Here is a 22,078-nt window from a genome sequence, read left to right as displayed (position 1 = left end):
AACCGACTGCGCCACCTAGGTACCCCATCACAGTATTATTTAATAATAAGGGAAAACTGAAAATCGCTTAAATGTTCAAGAGTAAGGAAGTGCTTCCTTTAGTGGAAAATTATGCAGCCCTGAAGTTACAATTTTGGAGAGTATTTTAAAGACATGAAATGTTACAAGAAAAAAATTAGCATATACTGTTATATTTGCAGTCTTGTGATTCCATATGCACACAGACATATGACCTGAAACATAGAAAAATAAGTTATCTGGCTGGTGGGATGGGAGTGATAAAATATTTTTTCCCATTTTATTCAGTATGACTTTTATAATGAGAATGCATATTACTTAAAATGTAAATATTGTCTTATTGGTTAGTTCCATGTATAGATTCTTTTTTTTAAGATTTACTTATTTAAGCACATACACATGAGAGAGAAAGAGACAGAGACAGAGGAGAGACACAGAGAAAGCAGTAGCAGGGGGAGGGGCAGAGGGAGAAGTAGGCTCCTCACTGAGCAGAGAGCCCAATGTAGGGTTAGATACCAGGACCCTGGGATCTGTATAGGTTCTGTAGTACAATGGTTAAGAGGACAGGCCATGAGACATGCAGGCCTGGCTTTGAATTACAGTTCTGCCCAAAGAGAAGTTAACTTTATTTGCCTCCCACTGAATATATCATTAACAACAAAGACATTCAAGATACAATAGTCAAAACTCAAATTAATTTGGAGACTATGAATTATTAAGTCTGTAATTACCCCATGAGTTACTGATTGATTATGAATTTCACTAAAATAAAATTTAAGTGGTAATAATTAAAATGTTATTTTAATTTTCTACTAAAGGAGATACTGTTTTCATTCTTGGTAATTTTTTCTAGTCTTGAGCTACCCACTAGGGTTACATTTATCTCCATGTATATAACAGCCTTTTGCAACCTGCATTTTGCAAGAGAATTAAGCCTTGCTGTCCTCACATATCCACTGAGTGTAATGAATTAGCCTCTTGCCTGGTCGTCTAGAATAGTATAAATTATGTGCCGTTCTTGGAAGAATTGAAAAAAGTCACCCAAAGCAATCTGTTCTGTTCTGAGCAACCTTCCCTCGGATGGATGCCTGGCATAGAATAGGCACTTAAGAAATGGCATGGCTCTTAGTGTTTTTGCCATAGAAGTCACATAAAGGAGCACCGGCTTTCTGGATTTCCTTGCTTGGTGTAAGCTTCTTTGGGAAAGGGTATTTTCCAGGATGTGATCCAGTAAGTGAACATCTCCATGGCTGTTCCTCGGGCCTTGTCTTTGACTCTGGGACTGGCTCTGGGCTGCAGGCCAGTGGAGGACTCTTCTGATTTGCCCTCTCCCAGTGTACCAGCTTCTTTCCTCCACTGCAGGGCGCCAAAGTACTGCCTCCCATCTGAGTAGAGTTTTGGCTTGTCATTTCTCTTTCCCCCATAACTGTCCTTATAGCAGAAACCTTATTCAGGCCTTGGATTTAATACTTTCCCACAAATTGCTTTATAGTAATGTATTCAGTTTTGGATGTTCATAACTGCCCTTTGGGGATATCGATCATTTAAAATAGAGTGCTGAAGATTGTGTTTTAATGTTTTCTGATGAATATTTTCTTATGATTGCTTTTTATTTTATTTTAGCTACGGATCTACTTCTTGCCTGGAATCCCATTTGTTTGGGATTGGTAGAAGGTGTTATTGGGAAAATTCAGCTTCATTCAGGTATGTTTCTGTAAAGTCCTTAAATCTGTTAAATTTAATGTAGCATTCTATGGCGTTTTCTTCCTTAAGGATGAATGTGGATTCTGTTTAATTCCTTTGCCCTAATTTTAGGTCTGCCCAAAGTAGGTCTATTTCCATATAAGTTTCATGAAATGAAAATAAAGCTTTAGAGAAAAGAAAGGGAGGTATAATTTTACAATCCTTTCTTCCTCTTAATAGGTATTCAATAGTTTTTCTTTTCTTTATGTGTCAGGAATTATGCTAGTTGGTAGAACATAGTAGTGAGGAAAAAAAACTGACCAGTGCTCACCCTTGTGGAGCTTACTTTTTAGGAAGACAGGCGTCAGTAAGTAATCACTAAAGTAAATGTGCAAGTACTTGGTAATTGTGGTACATGCTCTGACAGAAACACCAACTATGTTGATTCCAAGGGAGAAGGAGGTTGGAGGAGGCTGGCAAGGTAGGCAGGTGGTGGACCGTGACTGACCAGGTTTGAGACAGTTGTCCATTCTGGATACAGTCAACTCTGGCCAGGTGCTCTAACGAGGTAGGCAAATTGATGAAAGGTCTAGGTTATTCACCAGACCCTTGTTTTGAAGACAGACTCTTGTGTCTGGGATTTGGAGGGAATTTTGATGATGAGAAGAGAGATGTTACATAGGCAGGTTCCCAAAAGTCCCGAAAAAGACTAACTGAAATATTTTAAGCACTGTATTTAAATATCTATCTGTTTTTCTTTTGGCATCATTTTTAATGAGTTATGAAATATAGGCAGCTTTGCCATTATTACCGTGTAATTGGGAATCTAGCTATCTCTGTAGTATGCCCTTCCTTATTCTAAAATAAAATTGTTGTGGGGTGCCTGATTGACTCAATGGGTAGAGCATGTGACTCTTGATCTCAGGGTTGTGGGTTCAAGCCTGACGTTAGATGTAGAGATTACTTAAAATCTTTTTTTTAAGTTTTTTTTTTTTTTTTTTTTTTTTGAGAAAGAGAGTGAGCGTGCGCAAGCACACAAGTTGGGGGGGAGAGGCTGAGAGAGAGGGAGAAGCAGGCTCCGCACTGAGCAGAGAGCCCACCCACATGGAGCTCAGTGCTAGGACCCCAAGATCATGGCCTGAGCCGAAGGCAGACACTTAACAGACTAAGTCACCCAGGGACCCCAAAAATAAATCTTTAAAAAATTGTTGTGCATTTGGGAACTAGGTTGATTCCTGTGTGTTAAAAAGCATGTATTGCTGGCAACGATCTAATTTTCCTTTGCTAGATTCTTTGATTATTTTTTAAAGTTTATTTTTATTATGAAATATTTCATAGCTGCATAAAACTGTTTACCACAGATATACAGTATAGGTTGTTGTAAAACACACATATCTCTGCCACCCAAACTAAGAAATGAAACACGACCAATGTCTTTGGATCCCTCACTGTGCCTCCCTCCAAGTGTGTCCCGTTTTCTTCTCTTCAGGAACACTCACAGTTTTTAATTTTATGTTTATTATTCCCTTGATTTTCATTGGTGCTTTTATTACATATGTATTCCTAAATAATAGGATGCTAAGGTTTGTATTTGGGAGACTTTACGTAAATGATACCATTTGTCTTCTACTTCCCTCTACCCCCAACTCAACCTGATATTTGTGAGATTTATCCACATTGATGTATGAAGCTTAGTTCTTTATTTTCACTTTTGTAGGACTATATCATAATTTGTCCTTCCTCTTGTCAGTGTGATTGTTTGGGGGTTTATATTTGCTATTAGAAGTAGTACCGCAATAAGCATTGTATATTCTGTCTTTGGTAGTTTTGTAATCCTTTTGGTACAAGGAGACAAGCATTTAGACATTGTATAACCATGCTAAGTATTTTAGTAATACTCTCCTACCTGTCCACATTTACATAAATATATTTTTAATTCATTTATATGCTGACAGGATAATTTCATAGCTGAGTGTTCTGAGCTAAAACTCATTTTCTATTGTTTAAGTGAAGCTTATGAAACTTTTGAGTTATTTTTCTTCAATTTCACATCCTAGAGCAATGAATAAATCACTGAAATCAGTCAGGAGATCTGAATCTAAACTTTATTTATTAGCTTCGTGATATAGAGGGGGCTACTTAACAGGGGTTTCACTTATCTATTGCTGAGACCCCAGGAATTAATGCCTTAAAACAACAACAACATATAACATCACACAATTTTATGGATGGACCAAGTGACTCTTTTGCCCTTTTCCTGCTATTGTCTGGGGTTGTGTGGCAGCCTTCAATGGGGACTTTTCCTGGAACCTCTCTGTCCAGATAACTCATTTCATAAAGCCTCCCCTTTGGGTCTTTCTGTCCTGGACACCTGGACATTTTTTTGGAGTGGTGGCTGGGTGCCAAGAAGACCAGTCTCTGTGTGCAAAGGTTTATCAAGCCTCTGCTTGTGTCACTGAGCTTGCTAATACTCCGTTGGCCAAAGGAAATCATGTAGCCAAGCCCAAAGTCAGCATCAGAGGGAGCTTCCCAAAGGCTGGCATCCCAGGAAGCTGATTCATTGGGACCACAATGCCCATGAGCCTCTACTTTGTAAGCTGTAAAACAAGAGTAAAAATAACTGCCCTCTTTTTCCCCTATAGACTTATGAATCTAAATGAGATATATACCTGAAGGTACTTAATAAATTATCACTATTTTTTTGAGAAATTGCTGTTCTACTGAAGGTAACATGATGAAAGAGGGAAAAGGATTTCCATAAGATGTCAGGTAACAACTCACTTTTAACATTATGTTCTTACCTAAGCACTGAACTCTCTCCCTTTCTCTGTCTCTCTCTCAAATGATAACCATTTTATCAAGGCCCTTTTGGTTGCAAATACAAACCTATCGGTATACATAAAACAAAGTTTTATTAGGACCCAAGGGACCAAAACCAAGAAATGGATGTCTTATAAGGTCCGAGATTACATTTTGGGGCAGGTGGTCTTGAGCACCACTTCTCTATACATCTCTTTTATTTTTTCTCTTCTTTTGGCTTTCTCTTTGTGTCCATAGGACAAAATTTCTGCTCTGACGTGGTACCTTCAGGCCTCATGCCATCCGACAGCTGCTGTTCCCTACAAACCAGTGGAGACTGCCTAGCCGTCAGGGATTGAGCAGGAGTCTAGTTCAGACCTCTGGGAAAGAGATTTTTATAGGCCCTGTCTGGGCCAAGGATGGTCCTGGTCACAAAGTTCAGCTCCAGAGGTTGACTTCTTCTGTCAGACTGGGAGGCCTTGGACTTGGCAGACAACCCAAAAGTTTCATTCTAGCAGTGAACAAATATAAGTTGTTGGTAGATGTGTTTATGATGCATTGAAAGTCTGGTCATTGTGGAGGGGGTGAATTTGGTCATCTCCTGCAGTCAGCCTTTGTTTACAAGTGCTTTCCCTCCTGGCACCACTTGTCTTTGTTTAGACTCAAAACAAGTGGTTGATAAGCAGTGAGGCTTTCTGTTCTACAGGACATTTTAGAAAAGGGAGAAGTGAAGACAGAAAATATAAGAAAGGAAAGAAAGGCAGGGAAAGTAATCTGTACTTTTTTTTTTTCTCTTGTCACATCACTTCTAATGTTTGGCCCTTAAGGAGTGGGGAAGAAGCAGAGGAACATCTTTTCTGCTGCCAACCCCCCCCCCCCCACTGTTCTTCATTCCCTCACCCACCACCCCCAGAGAGAACTGCAGCCACACCCCAGTGTGTCACACAGCCCCCACATTGCGCCCCCAGCTCCCCGCGCTTCTGCATCCATCTTCCCCTTCTCCGTTTGCTCCCTGCATTCTCTGCCCTAGGATGCCTCCCCTCCCTAAGCCCTGCTAAAGCTCATGCTCTAGCCACACCATTGGCCTGGCCTAGCCAGTGGAGATTTGTTCCCCGGGCGGACTAGAACTAACATGATCCTTTCAGGTGCAGCTTTCCTCTAGGGGCATCTTACCTTCTGGGGGTAGAGGATGGGGGAATAACATGTCTGTACTTAAACTCTTTCTCACTCCTGTTTCCCTCCTACTTCTCCACATTTCAATGCACGAATTTTTGTTCTTGCTTAGTGAGATGAGAACATAAGTTTATTTGAACAGATGTCATTGACAGTCTAACAGCGGCGTGGGTGAGCCATGCCACGGTTCCTGACTGTCACTGAACTCTGAGCTGGGTGGAATGTAAGCAGGCGTGACTTAGAAACTAGATCAGTTTGTGAGGGCTGCCATAGCAAAGTCCCGTAGACTGGGGAATTTAACAGAGATTTATTTTCTCTCAGTGCTAGAGGCTAGAAGTCCAAGGTCAAGGTGTTGGCAAGTGGTTTCTTCTGAGGCTTTTCTCCTTGGCTTGTAGATGGCTGTGTCTTCACATCATCTTGACCATCTTCATGCTGTCCTTTCTCTGTGTGCATCTGTGTTCCAAGTGTCCTCTTCTAAAGACACTAGTTATGTGGGATTAGAATCCACCCTAATAACCTCATTTTAACTTAATTACCTCTTTAAAACCCTATCTCTAAAATGGGGCCACATTATAAGGTCCTGAAGGTTAGGACTATGGCATGTGAATTTTGAGGGGATCGAGTTCAGCTCATAACAGGAACTTAATGTCTCCTGGAATGCTTATTACAAAAGCATATCAAAGAGAATTTCCGCTGTTGCTTCTTACTCTTTATTTCTTGGTGAGATAGGTCATTCCCCAGATATCATTGACTAGGCACCCACCCCAGAGTTGGCCTAACCTTGAAGGTCACACAATAGCCTTGGGTTAGGTTATTTCATCTAAGATGTCTGTGTTGTCCACAGTAAGACAAAGCTAACATCTCCTTGATATGATTGTTGTGAGATTTAATAAAACTCACTTAAGTGCTTAGCATGGTTCCTGGTAATAGTAAGCATTCAATAGATGCTGGCTATTAATTTTTTCCCTTAGTTTTAAGGATCACTTAGAGGTGTCAGATATTCTTTTTTTTTTAATATTTATTTATTCATGAGATACAGAGAGAGAGAGAGACAGAGGCAGAGACATAGGCAGAAGGAGAAGCAGGCTCCACGCAGGGAGTCCAATGTGGGACTCGATCCTGGGACTCCAGGATCACACCCTGAGCCAAAGGCAGACGCTTAACCCCTGAGCCATCCAGGTGTCCCAGTGTCAGATATCCCATTAGGGAACCACTTAAGTCCTGGCTATATAATTTTGAATAAATTTTAAACTTGGATTATTTTTTCTAATAATCTTAACTTTTGCTGAAACTAATGATACTAACATGTCATTAAAAGACTACATGGTGGGGATCTATAAAAAGTAATGTTTTTAATGGTTAAATATTAGCATCAGTGAAAGCTATATTCCATAATCCATATGCCCCTTTTAAAAAAATGTGTGGTGGAAGAATTTTAAAGTATTATTTAATTATATCCTTTGCTGATAATTGCCCTTCCTTTTATCAAGCTTTGCCAGAAAATTGTTCTGTTAACCCTGGTGTCTAGAAAATGCCTTTTTAGAACTGTTAGTCTTCCTTGGATTTGGAAGGCCTCTTCCCCACACATTTGCGGGCAGGTGGACTTTCAGCTAGGGTGTAATGTTGTCTTTCTCTCTCTGACAACTTGATGTGCCTGATTTTGGTTTGGTCATTGGGATTTATTGATATGAAGAACAGAAAATAGAAGGAATATGTCATGTGCTAAGTAGATGAAAGAAAAGCTTCATGAAATATAAACTTTTGTCCATTGTAGGGTCCAGGAGGACATAAGCATGATAGTCAAATTTTTATCGCAACTGTAATTACATATTATTTTTCTGTTTTCCTTTTTTTCTCTTGGTCCCCTCCCACCCTAAGAATAAGCTCCAGGGAGATGGGCTGTGTCCCCCTGTGCTCAACTACAGCAGGGCTATTCATAAATATTTCAGCAAATATTACTTTAACAAATAATTGTGGAATGCTTACTGCATGTCAAGGTCTACACTCAGTAATGGGGACTGTAGGATGAACAAAACTCAAAGCTTCCAGGAGTGTAGGATTGGATCCAAGAGATAGACATTAATGACCTGATCACACCATTTGATCATTAGGCTTAAGCTTCTGAAGAAGAGTGTGGTATGTTGTAAAGCAAATGACAGAGGGGCCTCACTGGTGCAGTGGGGGGCCCTGGTTGGACAGTATCCCTGAGGACGTGATGTCTGTGTCAAACTTGAAATATGAGTGAGATCATCTGGACAAGGCCAGGATAAGGGTGGAGAGTGAGAGGAAAGATGGTTCTTGGCAGAGTCAGCAGCCATACAGAAGGCCCACATGATTGACATTTCTTCTCTTTTCTGTGTGATGTTGGGGAGATAACTGTTATCTTCACTCAGGTCGCTTTAGGCTGCAGACTTTAAATGGGTCACAAAAGCTCTTTCAAATTTATTTTGAAGACTAAGAAGAAGATAAGCTCAAGGTAAGAAATATTTGAATATGAAAAGCCAAAGTATATACTCAATGATACTTTCAGAAATAGTTTGAAAACTGTCAGGAATCTCGATTAATTTGGCATTAGAGGCTCTTGGTTTAGTAACTGAGTTACTACTCATAGTGTTGAACAGCTAGAGACACCGTTCACTCAAGCAGCTCTCGTTTGTTAAAATAGTGCTCGCCATCTGGTGTTTTCTCCACTCCTGAAGTGGTGAAGATGTCTCAATCATTAAAATGGTAAAATGTATTATGCATATGGTTTCAAAAGTGTGATTTTAGTCTGCTGGGGAGACTTTGCTAGGACACTAATGACATGAAATATTTTATATACTTCAGTGATGAATGAGTGGAGTGTCACTAGCTTTGCTTCAGTACTTTCCTGAAAAGCCATTAGAAAACCCTAGTTGTTGAGGGCACTGCAGGGCAGAGGAGAGAAGCTGGCAGGGCTTCTTATGTTTAAACATGAGTGTAACTGTCTGTGTGCAGTTGTATTGTGAGAGAAGTAGATTGTTTTATCATCTACCAATAACTCATACTATTACAAACATGTAAGGATTGGGATAATGGCTGTACAACTTCAAACATATATTAAAATCATGGAGTTGTACACTTAAAATGGTAGAATTTTATTGTCTATAAATCCTATCTCAATGAAGCCATTAAAAACATTTAAGTCAGAAGGTAGCTTTTGATGTACTGTGTTGTTATTACTTCTGATTTTATCTTAATTAAACAGTTAAATACCTCTCTCTTTAGGTAACTTCTGGTGATTTTTTTTTTTAATGTACTAAAGTTGCTTTGAGGGAGTATTCTAAGGAAGTAGTATTTGTGACATATTATTTCTTCCAAAATAATGATTTATTATTTTTTTAAAAAGATTTTATTTATTTATTCATGAAAGACACACAAAGAGAGAGAGGCAGAGACACAGGCAGAGGAAGAAGCAGGCTCCATGCAGGGAGCTCGACGTGGGACTCGATCCCAGGTCTCTAGGATCAGGCCCTGGGCTGAAGGCGGCGCTAAACCACTGAGCCACCTGGGCTGCCCCTGATTTATTTTTTTAAAAGATTTTATTTATTTATTCATGAGAGACACAGAGAGGCAGTGACATAGGCAGATGGAGAAAGTAGTCTCCCTGTGGGCAGCCTGATATGGGACTTTATCCCAGGACCCTGGGATCACAACCTGAGCCGAAGATAGATGCTCAACCACTGAGCCACCCAGGCATCCCCAAAATAAGAATGATTTAAATTGTAACTTAGATACAATCCTCTTATAGTCATTTTGTTATTCATAAGGATCTCAGAATTATTTATTTTGGGGGTAGAATTTTCATTGGTGACTAGGTTCCTGGCTACTCCTTAGAAGATTCTTTACTTGTAGTTTAGGGCATCTAGTCTCTGAATGGCTTTGGGTCTGGGAAGCATCTTCTCCTCATTCTTTTCTGCTTCCTTCCTCTTCCTTCTACTCTCTCCCCAGGTACCTAGGTGCTGAATGGCCTGTACCTCCTCTTGGCTCCCTTCAGCCTATTCCATCACTGTACACTTCTGAATTTTCCATCACTTACCATGTCCCTGATCTGAGCTCCAGTCACCTTCGTACACATGATTCCACCTCTCTGGCAGGAGCAGAGCTTGAAGTAGACACATGAATGTGACATATAGTTCTGAGCTCTCCCAAGGATCATCAGCCAAGCAAGCTTCTTGTTGCTGAACACATCTCTAATTGGCAGGTATTCATGTTTTCAGGGAGAGAGATTTTTTAAAAAAATTTTTTATTGGAGTTCAGTTTGCCAACATATAGCATATCACCCAGTGCTCATCCCGTCAAGTGCCCTCCTCAGTGCCCATCACTCAGTCACCCCAACCCCCTGCCCAGCTCACTTTCCACCACCCCTTGTTCATTTCCCAGAGTCAGGATTCTCTCATGTTCTGTCACCCTCACTGATATTTCCTGCTCATTTTCAGGAGAGAGATTCTTTAGAGATGGGCCAGTTTGCCTCTTAGGCTATTCCACTACCATCTCAGTTTCCAGTTACAAACTCATTTGTTCTTAAACTCCAGTTGTTTTCCTCAGTGATTCCCATGGTGGTGATATTAAAAGTTTTTAGGTTTGGAAAAGAAGAGGATTGTTACAGTAAGAGTGACATGTATCGACCACCTACAAAGATGCTTTTTATATTTATTTCCTCCTTTATGTTCTTTTTGAACTTTTTATCTTATTGAACATTCTGAAGTGATTATAATCAAATTATTATCAGGTCTAATTGTTGAAGATTAGAAATCTTGATAAATATAGTAAGTTCACATTTACTTAGATACGGATCAGTATCAGCCAGCCAGAGCAGAAAATGAAAATTACTGATTGAATTGACTTGGTTTGCAAGCTGGTTACAGCCTTTGGGTTTGGGGTCCCTCTTATAGGGGCCAGTGGCCTCCAATCTTGAAGCATGCATCTCTCCAACAGTAATTTATCTTCATGATGGTAGACCAGCATCATGAATAAAAATGCCAATTACAGGGTTCCTGGGTGGCAAATTGGTTGAGTATCTGACTCTTGATTTTTGGCTCGGGTTGTGATCTCACGGTCATGAGATTGAGCCCTATGTTGGGCTCCATGTTCAGTGCAGAATCTGCTTAAGATTCTCTTTCCCTCTCCCTTTGCCCCTCTCCACCTCTGTTTTCTCTCTCAAGTAAATAAATATAAAAAATTCCCAATTATACTTCGTATACTTTTTATGCATAATTGTACTTAACAAGTAGGAAAATATGTACTAAAGTTTTTAATAAACATATAAGAACACATCACTTTAAGAAGAATAAGCTATAGTTATATAGAAAATGTACTTTTATATACAAATTCATTTTGCCCAATGATACTTTATAAGTTTGACTTTTCTAGTTTTGTAAAACCATTACAGACAAAAGACTTTATATTTTTATAGAGTATAAGAGATTATTTTGTTTTATAGCAGGTCATTATTAGGCATTTAAATTCATCCTAAGCATAGTAAGCTGACCTGAATATGCTTCTGATTCCACCATTTGGTATTTTTGAAATGGTGCCTATTAGAAGAGCTTCTTGCCCTGGATGCTCTCCTGGTGAGTCATTGTCAATTTTCTATAAACCTAGACTTGGGGAACCTTTAGTAGGCAGCAGAGCAACCAGTCAAGAAATATTGAGTAACTACTATGTATGGAAAATTTAACAAATTCATAATTGGCTTTTTAGTTAGTTAGAGAATTAGAAGTCCAGTATGATGCACTTTTAGCTACTAGGTGCCTGACTGGAAAAAATGGTGCTGATGTAGTGGTAGTATTACTTGTAACTCCACTTATTTGATGTACAAGGCTCCCTGAAATATATTCAGGGATGTATAGTGTTCTGTTTCCGTTAGGGGGGAAAAAGCATTTCAGCTAATGTAGTTAAAAAAAAATAGAAATGGCTTTATTTACTTATGTATTTATTCACTGAGCTTTATGCCTAATATGGGGCTTGAGCTCACAACCCTGAGATCAGGAGTTGCATGCTCTATCTACTGAGCCAGCCAGGTGTCCCAGAAATGGCTTTAAAAATAAAACAAACATTATATTAGTATACTATGATATAATAACATTATATTAATATAGTATGACTCATATCTTTAGAAATGGCTTTAAATATAAAACAAACATATTAATATACTATGATATATTAATATACTATGAACTCATGTAAGACAAACATTATATTAATATACTGTGATATATTAATATACTATGAGTTCATATCTTTAGAAATTTAAATTCATGTATAAGTTTGTATAAAACCAGTTTATAGATTCATGCTCCTTACTATTCATATAAAAGTACTACCTGGCCCATGAATAGCTTATGCAGTGGGTTTCAATGAAATAGATTTTATGCACACATCATACTGAATTTAAATTCCTACCAAATATTTCTCTATAAAAACAACAATAATAAAACAGAATCCTTCAAATTGGAACATAGTTTATCCTGAGATAAACCATTAAGATTTTCCAATTATTAGCTTCTCTAATAATGTATAGTGTGTTAATATAATATTATATAACAGATCATTTAAAGAGATGTCATACATTCAAAAAGAGATCAAGAGAAACTAGTCAGAGAGTCTGTTTCTGACAGCAATAGATTAGCAGTATTTGAAGAGATAATAGCCAAGAATTTTCGAAAACCTATTATAAATAGGTTTAAGAAGTACTTTGAACCACAGGGGAAAAGTATAAAGAAAACCACACTTTAGCACCTCATAATGAAACTGATGAAAACTGAAGACAAAGAAAACACCCTGAAAGCAGACAAAGAAAAAGTACACATTAAATTCAAAAGTGTATAGTGAGCCTTGATAGAAACAATGGAAGCCAAAACACAGAATGATATTGTCAAAGTGCCTGTCTGGCATTTTGTACCTTTTAAAATTTAAGGAAAATACATTTGAGACAAACCGAAACTGAGAGTATTTGTTACCAGTAGTATCTGCACTAAAAAGAAATAGTAAAGAGAGTTCTTTGGGCAAAAGGTACGTGACTCAATGGGAGTGTGGAGATGTGGGAAGGGATGGAGATCAATGGAAAATGTAAATAAGTTGGTAAATTTAAAGGAATTTGGTTTTATATGGAGTTTAAAATTAATGACATTAAAATACATAGCAGTAGAAATGATAAGGAGTTAACGGGGTCCTTTCGCTGGTTCTAAGGTCCTTTTACTGACCAGAAACTGGTAAAACTGGTTAAAAAATAGGCTTTTCTAAGTCAGGGTTCATGTAATCATTCCCTATGATATAACCACTAACAGAATAATAAAAGATTGTAAAATGTGAATAAAAGAGGAAATAGAATAATAATTTTAAAAATCCCCCAAAAGGCAAGAAATGTGAATAGAACAGGTAGGACAAATAATAAGATGGTAGATTAATTTCTAAATATACCAATAATTAGGTAAATGGGTTTATACTCCCATTAACGCACAAAGCTTTTTATTTTATTTTTTTAAAGATTTTATTTATTTATTCATGAGAGAGGGAGAGACACAGGCAGAGGGAGAAGCAGGCTCCATGCAGGGAGCCTGATGCGGGACCCAGTCCCGGAACTCCAGGATCATGCCCTGGGCCGAAGGCAGGTGCTAAACTGCTGAGCCACCCAGGGATCACAAAGCTTTTTATACTGGAAGAACAGTCAAATCCATCTACAGGCTGCTCTCAGACAAATTCCTTAAGTATGTGAAAATAAAAAATAAATAATAAAATAAATCTTGTAAACACGAACCTACTGAAAACTGATGTAGCTGTACTAATACCAAAACAGACTTTAAGGTGAGATGCATAGAGGGACATACTTTTTCATAACAAGGCTTAAATCACCAGAAAGGTATAACAATTTTAAACAAATTTAAATTTGTATGCACCTAAACATAACTAAAATATATATAAAGGGCAGTGAGTCATGTGACTGAAATTGGTTCAGACTGTCAATGTGAAATGGCAGAGAAACAACGTTAAGTATTCCTGCTATCAGTTTGACACAGAAGAAAGGAAAGCCGAGCCGACTGTCATCCCTTCTCCTAATTCTCGCTTTCCTTCTTTACCAACGTGTTTCCATTCTCCAGTACATGTGGTGGGAACACGGGCCCCTCCCTGAGGCATCATCTGTAGAAGCCCTTCAAGATTTTAAATATCTGTATTTGAATATTACATTACAAATAACTTTGGAGTATATGTATCTACCTGTCTTTGGATTTATGTGAGGATGTAGTTACAAACTCTAGTGTACTGACCCCTCCATTCACAGTGGATCTCGTTAAGGCAACAGGTGCTCTCTGCTTGGCCATTCCACACCCTCTCCTCCAAGAAGTGGACCCAGGGGAGATGCAGGGTGTGCTTTGTCCTCAGGAATACAGTCTGTTTGGGGGGCAAGCTAAAGGAGGTAAATGCGTAAACATCAGCAACAGATGCCCCTTCTCTCTTTATTTTTGCCTTTGGTCATAGCATGAATGGTTATAGAGAGATAGAAAGTAGAGAGTATCTAATGCAGTGACAACAGAACCTACAAAATAAGTCATGGTTGTATGCCACAAAATCCTTCTTCTTCTTCTTTTTTTTTTTTTTCCCCTCTCTCTCTCAAAAATCTTAACAAAAAATCCTACTGAACCAGTTCATGTCGGAGCCAGTCTTTGGAAAAGGTGAACCAGAAGAAAAGAAAAGCAAAATCTTTTTCACACAAATATTTCATTCACTTTGATTGTCTGGCACAAATGAATATGTATTTCTTTCAGGAGCTCTTTTCATTGAATCTTGCTTAACCTATTTACCGGATTAATCAACATGCCCTGCTGCCTCTCTGCAAAGCCTGTTGGATGCACTAGATGCTCTGAAGGCTGAAAGCTGGGGACTGGTGGGGGATGGAGTAGGAAGCTCCCTCTCTCCCAGTGGATCATGGATTGTGTTTGTTCCTAAACCTGTTTATATCCATGTAACTCATTATTGTAATTACATAATTTAATTAAATATTAAATAAGCCTATCAACTCTGAGTGTAAAGGAAGCTGAATTGAATACAAATATTAAATAAAGCTGTGTTGCATAAAAAGAAAAATTAAACAGCAACACCAAATACCCATCAGTGACTCATCCTTTAAAAAAAAGTTCTCAGTAAATCAATGTACATTTGAATGTTTCATATGAAAAATAAAGTTAAATTGGTTTTTAAAGTTTTTTTTTAAGCTTTCAAGTAAGATTAAAAGAACTAATGCCAGAATGGTAACCAATTACTCTCACAAAGTGAGGTTTGGATTTGATTTAAAGAATATCTGTGCATGGAATGGGGAAGAATGGTCAAAGGAAACTTTAGTTTTATCCATTAACATTTACATTTTTTTTTAACATTTACATTTTTTAAGCAAGTAGAATATATTCATTTATTCCCTATAAAATTATTAATAAAAAATGAAAAGAATTGCTGGACACTCATCATTGGATCAAATGCCTATCTTTTCTTTATGTCAGTAAGATGGCTAGCCATGTCAAGAAACATCTAGATGGAATACTTCCTAGAGTTGAAATCATGAGTGTCTATCTAAAAACATTTTTTCCTGAAATTGGATGTAAAAAAATCTTTTGTTGAAAATTTTTATTCCATAATTGTTTATCCCCTTTTAAGCGAGTCAGTTATTGTATAGAGCAAGCAACTGAACCTTTTCCAGGACTATTGTTGTAGCTTGCCCTACTGGTCATGCTTTTCAAGATAGCGCCTTCCCAATCAGTTTTCTTATCTTGCTGAGGAAGTCAGAATTCCTTGTCTGTCTCTTCCTGGAGGACCCAGGGTTACAAAACCGACTTTTTCTCCCATTATAAAATGTTTAAAAGGTTGAAAGAATATTTTTATGCCAGAGGACCTTGCTAGCCTGTCTCCTTTGGCTCTTGGTTGCACCAGACATTTACGTCTTACCATGGCAGCTTTCATTGAGCCATTTTTTTCCTCCTGGTGGGTGACATAGATTAATATGATAGCCTGCCTTGGTGCTTTAAAAATTTTAATTACAGAATTATGCCTGATGCCTCCTGGGACTGCTAAACACCAGTGTCTGAATACTTCTACATTTTTTTTTTTTGTCTTAAAGCTCAAACAATAAAACATATTATTTGGGGCATTTAACCCTGTTAATAATGTGTTTATTCTCACCAGACTTTCTAGGCTTCCAAGGTGGATATGTGCTGTTTCACCTTAAGAAAATAATTATAGAATAGACATTACTATTGTTTTCCCTGAGTTTTTTGTTTGTTTTGCTTTGTTTTCTAGAGTCAGTGATTTTGCTTGGAGATAGCTCTGTTCAATTCAAAATCTTCATTTTCTTTCCATTGTGATAATTTTAATTACCTTTTGAACACTAGTGAAAAGAGGTAGCTGTTTGGAGAGGTTTGATGTATTTCAAGAATTAGGAGGCTGTTCTAACTTTACCTTTGTCTTTGGGAGAAAATACACTTTTTTAAGTTTTTTATTCTCTGCTTCACTAGGTTAAAACTCCTAACAAGTTTGTTTTGTTTTTAGAATGAGCTTTAAAAAAAATTGAGATGTAATCCACATGCCATAAAAGTCACCCTTTTTAAAAGTGTACAAGTCAGTGGCTGTTGATATATTCTCAAGATTGTACGACCATCACTAATCCCAAAACATTTTCATCATCCCAATTTACTTCAATTGTAACTAGTCGATATCTGTTCCCTTATTTTACTTTTCATGTTTTCTTTTTTGGTCAATGTGTGAGACTGAAAACAGGAGATTAAAAGACTTAAGAGCACAGTTAACCCAATGCAGTTCATAGATCTGGATGGAAGTTCAGCTGTAAAAAGACATTTTTTTAACCCATGATCCCCACACTCCTAGCTGCTAAGTGATTTAAAAGCAGACTTCAGATAATTTGTTTATCCACAAATATGTTTCAACACCATTTCATGACATTCACTCTTCCCCCCTCTTTAATCATCATGTACTAGGTGCCCAAATTATATGAGTCTGTGTCTGTTCTACTCTGGTATTCATTTGACCGTTCTTATACCAGTACCCCCATTGTTTTATTTACCATAGCTTCATAGTATATTTTGCTATCTGGTAGACATTCGCTCTCAGTGATAAGAACATGAATTATAAAAATTATTTAACCCTCATAGCTACTCTCTGCAGCAGACAGTTTTATCCCATTCCACAGATGAGAAAACCGGAAGAAGTCAGTCAAATATTGTGCTGCCAAGTGAAAGGTAAATAAGTGATGAGGTAGGGGCACTTGGATGGCTTAGTCAGCTAAGTGTTGGACGCTTGGTTTCGACTGAGGTCATGATCTCAGGATCCTGGGTTGGAGCTCTGCGTCAAGTCTGTGCTCAGTGGAGTCTGCTTGGGATTCTCTCCTCCCTCTGCCTCTACCACTCGTGCTGACTCGTGCACTCTCTCTCAAATAAATGAGATCTTTAAAAAAAACATAATAAATGGTGAGCTAAAATTCAAGCCTGAGTTCTGACCTCAAAGTCCAGAACTTAAGGCTTTCCCTGAGAAAGGAAGGCTGCTATTTACAGATTCTCCGTTGTTTGATCATTTACATTATATTTTCTCATATTTAATCTTCATCCTAACTCCCCAGATCTATTGAACTTCAGTCCATAATATATATATTTTTATTTTTATTTTTTATTTTCTTATTTTTTTAATTTTTATTTATTTATGATAGTCACACAGAGAGAGAGAGAGAGAGAGAGAGAGGCAGAGACATAGGCAGAGGGAGAAGCAGGCTCCATGCACCGGGAGCCCGACGTGGGATTCGATCCCGGGTTTCCAGGATCGCGCCCTGGGCCAAAGGCAGGCGCTAAACCACTGCACCACCCAGGGATCCCCATAATATATATATTTTTAAAAAGCACTTCAATTTTTCACATTTTTTCTAAAGTGTATTTGAATTTGTAAGTTGTATTTCAGTGTTGGCAGTATTTGTGAAAAAAATGCCTTTTGGTTTCCCAAGTGAGTTTATGTATGGAGTAAAACCTTTGCTCGAAGGTTAAGGTTTTGGCACTATGCTATTAGATGTTTTATTGGAAGGATATTTATTACATTTGATTATGCACATTGTGTTTTTCATTGCTGTGATTTATTAAGATCATAATTTGCAATGTTAATATGAAATGTATCCAAAGTAAACTCCAGTAAGAAGGCATGAAGTAGGAAAAGGGCTTCACAGTGTTGGCTTGTCTGGTCAGCTGCCAATGCTTTAATCTGTTCAGTGTAAAATAGAAATTATTCCTGTGAAGTTAGGAGACCAATGGTAAGGATTTTGTTTTATTCAACAAAATGTATTGACATATGCAACAGTATATTATTTGTTGCTAACTCTTACCCTTCTGAAGAACAAGTATGATATGCTTTATTTATTACGTATTTGATTTATTTTATGATAGGTGCTTGATAACTGATCTTGATCCATGCCTGAAATACTCCCTAGCCCATGGTAGGTCTTTGGTTAATGTTTAATGATAATGAATAATGAAATAGCCTGTAAAAGCTTTGAAACTTTATAGTAAATTTCCACCCTACTTTATAAAGAATTATGAAACTCTTCCAAACTCTTGCATTTTTGAAATGCCTAAAGCACATCTTCAGAGCATGATCTCTAACATGAGAGTTGATTGATATTTAGGGGAAATTGAAATACTATATTTTTCTTTTAAGAACATTTTTTATATGGTAAATATATATCCGTCATGTTGGTTTTCCACAAGAAATTACTGAAGCACTATTTCAATTATTTTAATTTTTGTTGCTAGTCAGGTAGTATTTTTTTAAGAGTGTAACTTCATGAACTGAAAAATTGTATTTGCATGCTGTCTTTCATAGACCATTTCCCATTTAATTAAAAATCTTTTGTGAGAAGTAAAAATTATGATTAGGAAGATAATTGTTGGGCCTCTGGATAGAGGCCCAACAATTCTTGTATTTATTAAAGATTCTTTAGTTTGTTTTACCATCTTACCACCCCCCCCCCCCACCATTGCCCATTCTCCTCAGTCTATTATTTGCTAAGTGCTAGTGTATGCAAAAAGTAGTTTTGGAATTGCTAACTCATATCCTTCCAACAAATTCACTCACCAGAGTACAATATTATATGCAGTTCTTTTTGTCTTTTGTTTTCCATAGTTATTTAGGTGCGTTTTTTTCTAACTGTGGTTATACTTTTCGTTTGAAACACAGTTGAATTAGTGTTTGCATTTTGTTTTGAGTTGTCCTCTCTCTGTCCTTCCCCCGCTGCCATTGAAAGGAACTATTTATTTTTGAGAAGGGAGACATCACCATGGTTCTAAGAGTCAGAACTATATAAAAGGGTATACTCATGGGCAGCCCTGGTGGCTCAGTGGTTTAGCGCTGCCTTTGGCCTGGGGTTTGATCCTGGAGACCTGGGATCGAGTCCCATGTCGGGCTCCCTGCATGGAGCCTGCTTCTCCCTCTGCCTGTGTTTCTGCCTCTCTCTCTCTCATGAATAAATAAATAAAATCTTTAAAAAAAAAAAAAAAAAGGTATACTCCGAGAATTGTCACTTCCCCTGATCTCCCTTCTTCCATCCTGTTTCTGCCTACCCTCTGTAGATAACCAGTCTCATTAATTTCTAGTTTATTGCTCTTATTTTTTGTGTGTAAATTTGCAGATATATGCATATTTTCTCATATCTTTTTTTTTAAGATTTATTTATTTTAGAGAGCAAGCCCTCATACATATGCAGGGGGAGGGGGAGAAGGAGGAGGGAGAGAGAATCCCAAGCAGACTCCCTGCTAAGGGCAGAGCCTGACTAGGACTCCATATCATGACCCTGAGAGGCCAGCACTTAATTGACTGAACCACCCAGGTGCCCCTCATATCTGCTTTCTTACATAAAGGGTGGCATACTCTTGATATTCTTTTGTGCTTTGATTTAATAATATAAATTCTTATATGATTTTAATATCTCCTTGTTTTATAAATATATCTTTATCCATGTAATATAATCAAGAATCATTCCTCGTCAGTTCCTAGAACATGCCTAATTCTTCTTTACTCTCTGCATAGTACTCCACTGAGTGGATGTGTCCTAGTTTATTCAGCCATTCTCCTATTTTTGGACAATTAAGTTGTTTCCAATATCTTGCAGTCACAGACTGCTACAATGAATAAACTTGAGTGTACATACTTTTGGGTTGATTGTGTATCTTCAGGGTAAACTCAAGGGTGGAACTGCTATGTTAAAGGTAAGTGCATGTTTTATTATTAGGTATCTCTAAATTTTCCTCCAGAAAAGTTGTATCTGTTTGTATTCCCACCAGAACTGTATGACATTGCCTCTTGTTCCCACAGCCTTGTTGGGGAATGTGCTCTCGTACCTTCATATTTTCCCCAGTCTGATGGATGAAAATGATGTCACTGCATTTCAGTTTCCATCTCTCTCGTTAAAAGTGAGATTGAACATCTTTTCACATGTTGAAGGCCATTTATTTATTTATTCATTCATTCATTCATTCATTTATAAGATTTTATTTATTCATTCATGAGAGAGAGAGAGAGGCAGAGACACAGGCAGAGGACAAAGCAGGCTCCATGCAGGGAGCCCGATATGGGACTGGATCCCGGGCCAAACTGCTGAGCCACCCGGGCTGCCCCATTTTTTTATTTTTGTATATTTTTTTTATTGGAGTTCAATTTGCCAACATATAGCATAACACCCAGTGCTCACCCCGTCAGGTGCCCCCCCCCGGTGCCCGTCACCCAGTCATCCCAACCCCCCACCCACCTCCCCTTCCACTACCCATTGTTCATTTTCCAGAGTTACGAGTCTCTCATGTTCTGTCACCCTCACTGATATTCCCCACTCATTTTCTCTCCTTTCCCCTATATTCCCTTTCACTATTTTTTATATTCCCCAAATGAATGAGACCATATAATGTTTGTCTTGAAGGCCATTTATATATCTTTGTCATGTGCTTTACTTTAAAGTGTTATATCAGGGGATCCCTGGGTGGCGCAGCGGTTTGGCGCCTGCCTTTGGCCCAGGGCGCGATCCTGGAGACCCCGGATCGAATCCCACGTCGGGCTCCCAGTGCATGGAGCCTGCTTCTCCCTCTGCCTGTGTCTCTGCCTCTCTCTCTGTGTGTGACTATCATAAATAAATAAAAATTAAAAAAAAAGAAAACAAAAGACATGTTTAAAAAAAAATAAAGTGTTATATCGTATGTATATTTTGTTGTTAGATTATTCTTCAGCTTGCCAGGATAGTAGCATTTTATAGATACCAAACATTAGTGTGACTTTTCTCTTTCAGATCTTCCATGGTGGCTTATTTTAATTCGGCAGAAAGCATTGGTGGGCAAACTTCCAGGAGACCATGAGGTCTGTAAAGTCACCAAAATTGCTGTGCTGTCACTTTCTGACATGGAGCCTCAGGATCTTGAGCTAGAGGTAAGGTGGAAGTCTCAGGAAGTTTTATGGAAACTTGGTATAAATATAATAACAAATATGAGGATTTGGTTAATAGACCAAAATCTTAATTCTAGAGCTAGATAATATTTTTAAAGTAATTGAATCCTGTGTTTTTCAAACTTCACTTCAGTAGTGGAAACTTTGATTCAAGATCTGTGAAATCCAGTATAACAGATGCATAAAAGCAGAGGCAGCTTTGGTTGAGGTTGTGATGTGGGGGAGGAGATCCTTGGGATCCAGCCCAGGTGGCCTCTTATGGAAAACCACTTTCTGCTCCTAGGGAGCCCTAGGGTTCTGCATAGTACAGTTTGAAAACTCCTGATTTGGGGGAGAGAGAGGGTAATTAAGAAGATGAGATTTAACTTACTCTATATCCTTTTAAAATCTGTATTTCTTGAAATTTTTCTAAGCATATATTTCTTTTATAATTTTTTTAAGTTTTATTTATTTTTTTTCAAAGAAAGAATCCACCGATCTAGTGCAATCTTTTAATTTTTCAGGAGGGAACCAAGCCTGCAATAGAGAGACTTAAGGCCAACATAATGAGATTTCCCAGGGCCAGTATTTTTTTACCACACTGTACCACCATCTGGTTGAAGTAGCCCACAAAAGCATTTGTATCATGTTTGCTGTTGGTCCAAGAATTGGCATCTAGGGGTGTCATCACTCTGCCCTAGTCCTAGGCTCTCTCTCTCTTTTTAAAAAGATTTATTTATTTTAGAGAGCGCTCACATGGGGGTGGTGCAGAGAGACAGAATCTCAGGCAGACACCATGCTGAATGGGGAGCCTGACATGGGGCTTGATCTCATGACCCCAATATCATGACCTGAGCCGAAATCAAGAGTCAGCTGCTCAACCAACTAAGCCACCCAAGCGCCCCAGTCCTAGGCTATCTTGATCACTGTGATATGGGAA

General features: G+C 38.1%; 1 protein-coding gene across 2 annotated transcripts in view; it reads left to right on the top strand.

Annotated features, from left to right (window-relative positions):
• Positions 1-22,078, top strand: part of INPP5F (inositol polyphosphate-5-phosphatase F) — an 87,508-nt gene that overhangs the window by 18,672 nt on the left and 46,758 nt on the right. For both annotated transcript variants that reach the window (XR_005986067.1, XM_041743980.1), the window contains exons 2-3: positions 1,642-1,722; positions 21,005-21,141. Coding sequence is in view for 1 of the 2 variants with exons in the window: in XM_041743980.1 (XP_041599914.1) it covers positions 1,642-1,722; positions 21,005-21,141 (218 nt within the window). In the remaining variant the exon portion in view is untranslated. The remainder of the gene's footprint in view (positions 1-1,641; positions 1,723-21,004; positions 21,142-22,078) is intronic.

Source organism: Vulpes lagopus, chromosome 2, assembly GCF_018345385.1.
Source record: "Vulpes lagopus strain Blue_001 chromosome 2, ASM1834538v1, whole genome shotgun sequence".
Classification (NCBI taxonomy): Eukaryota; Metazoa; Chordata; class Mammalia; order Carnivora; family Canidae; genus Vulpes; species Vulpes lagopus.
The sequence above is the reverse complement of the archived record's forward strand: the minus strand, read 5'-3'. Positions and strand labels throughout refer to the sequence as shown.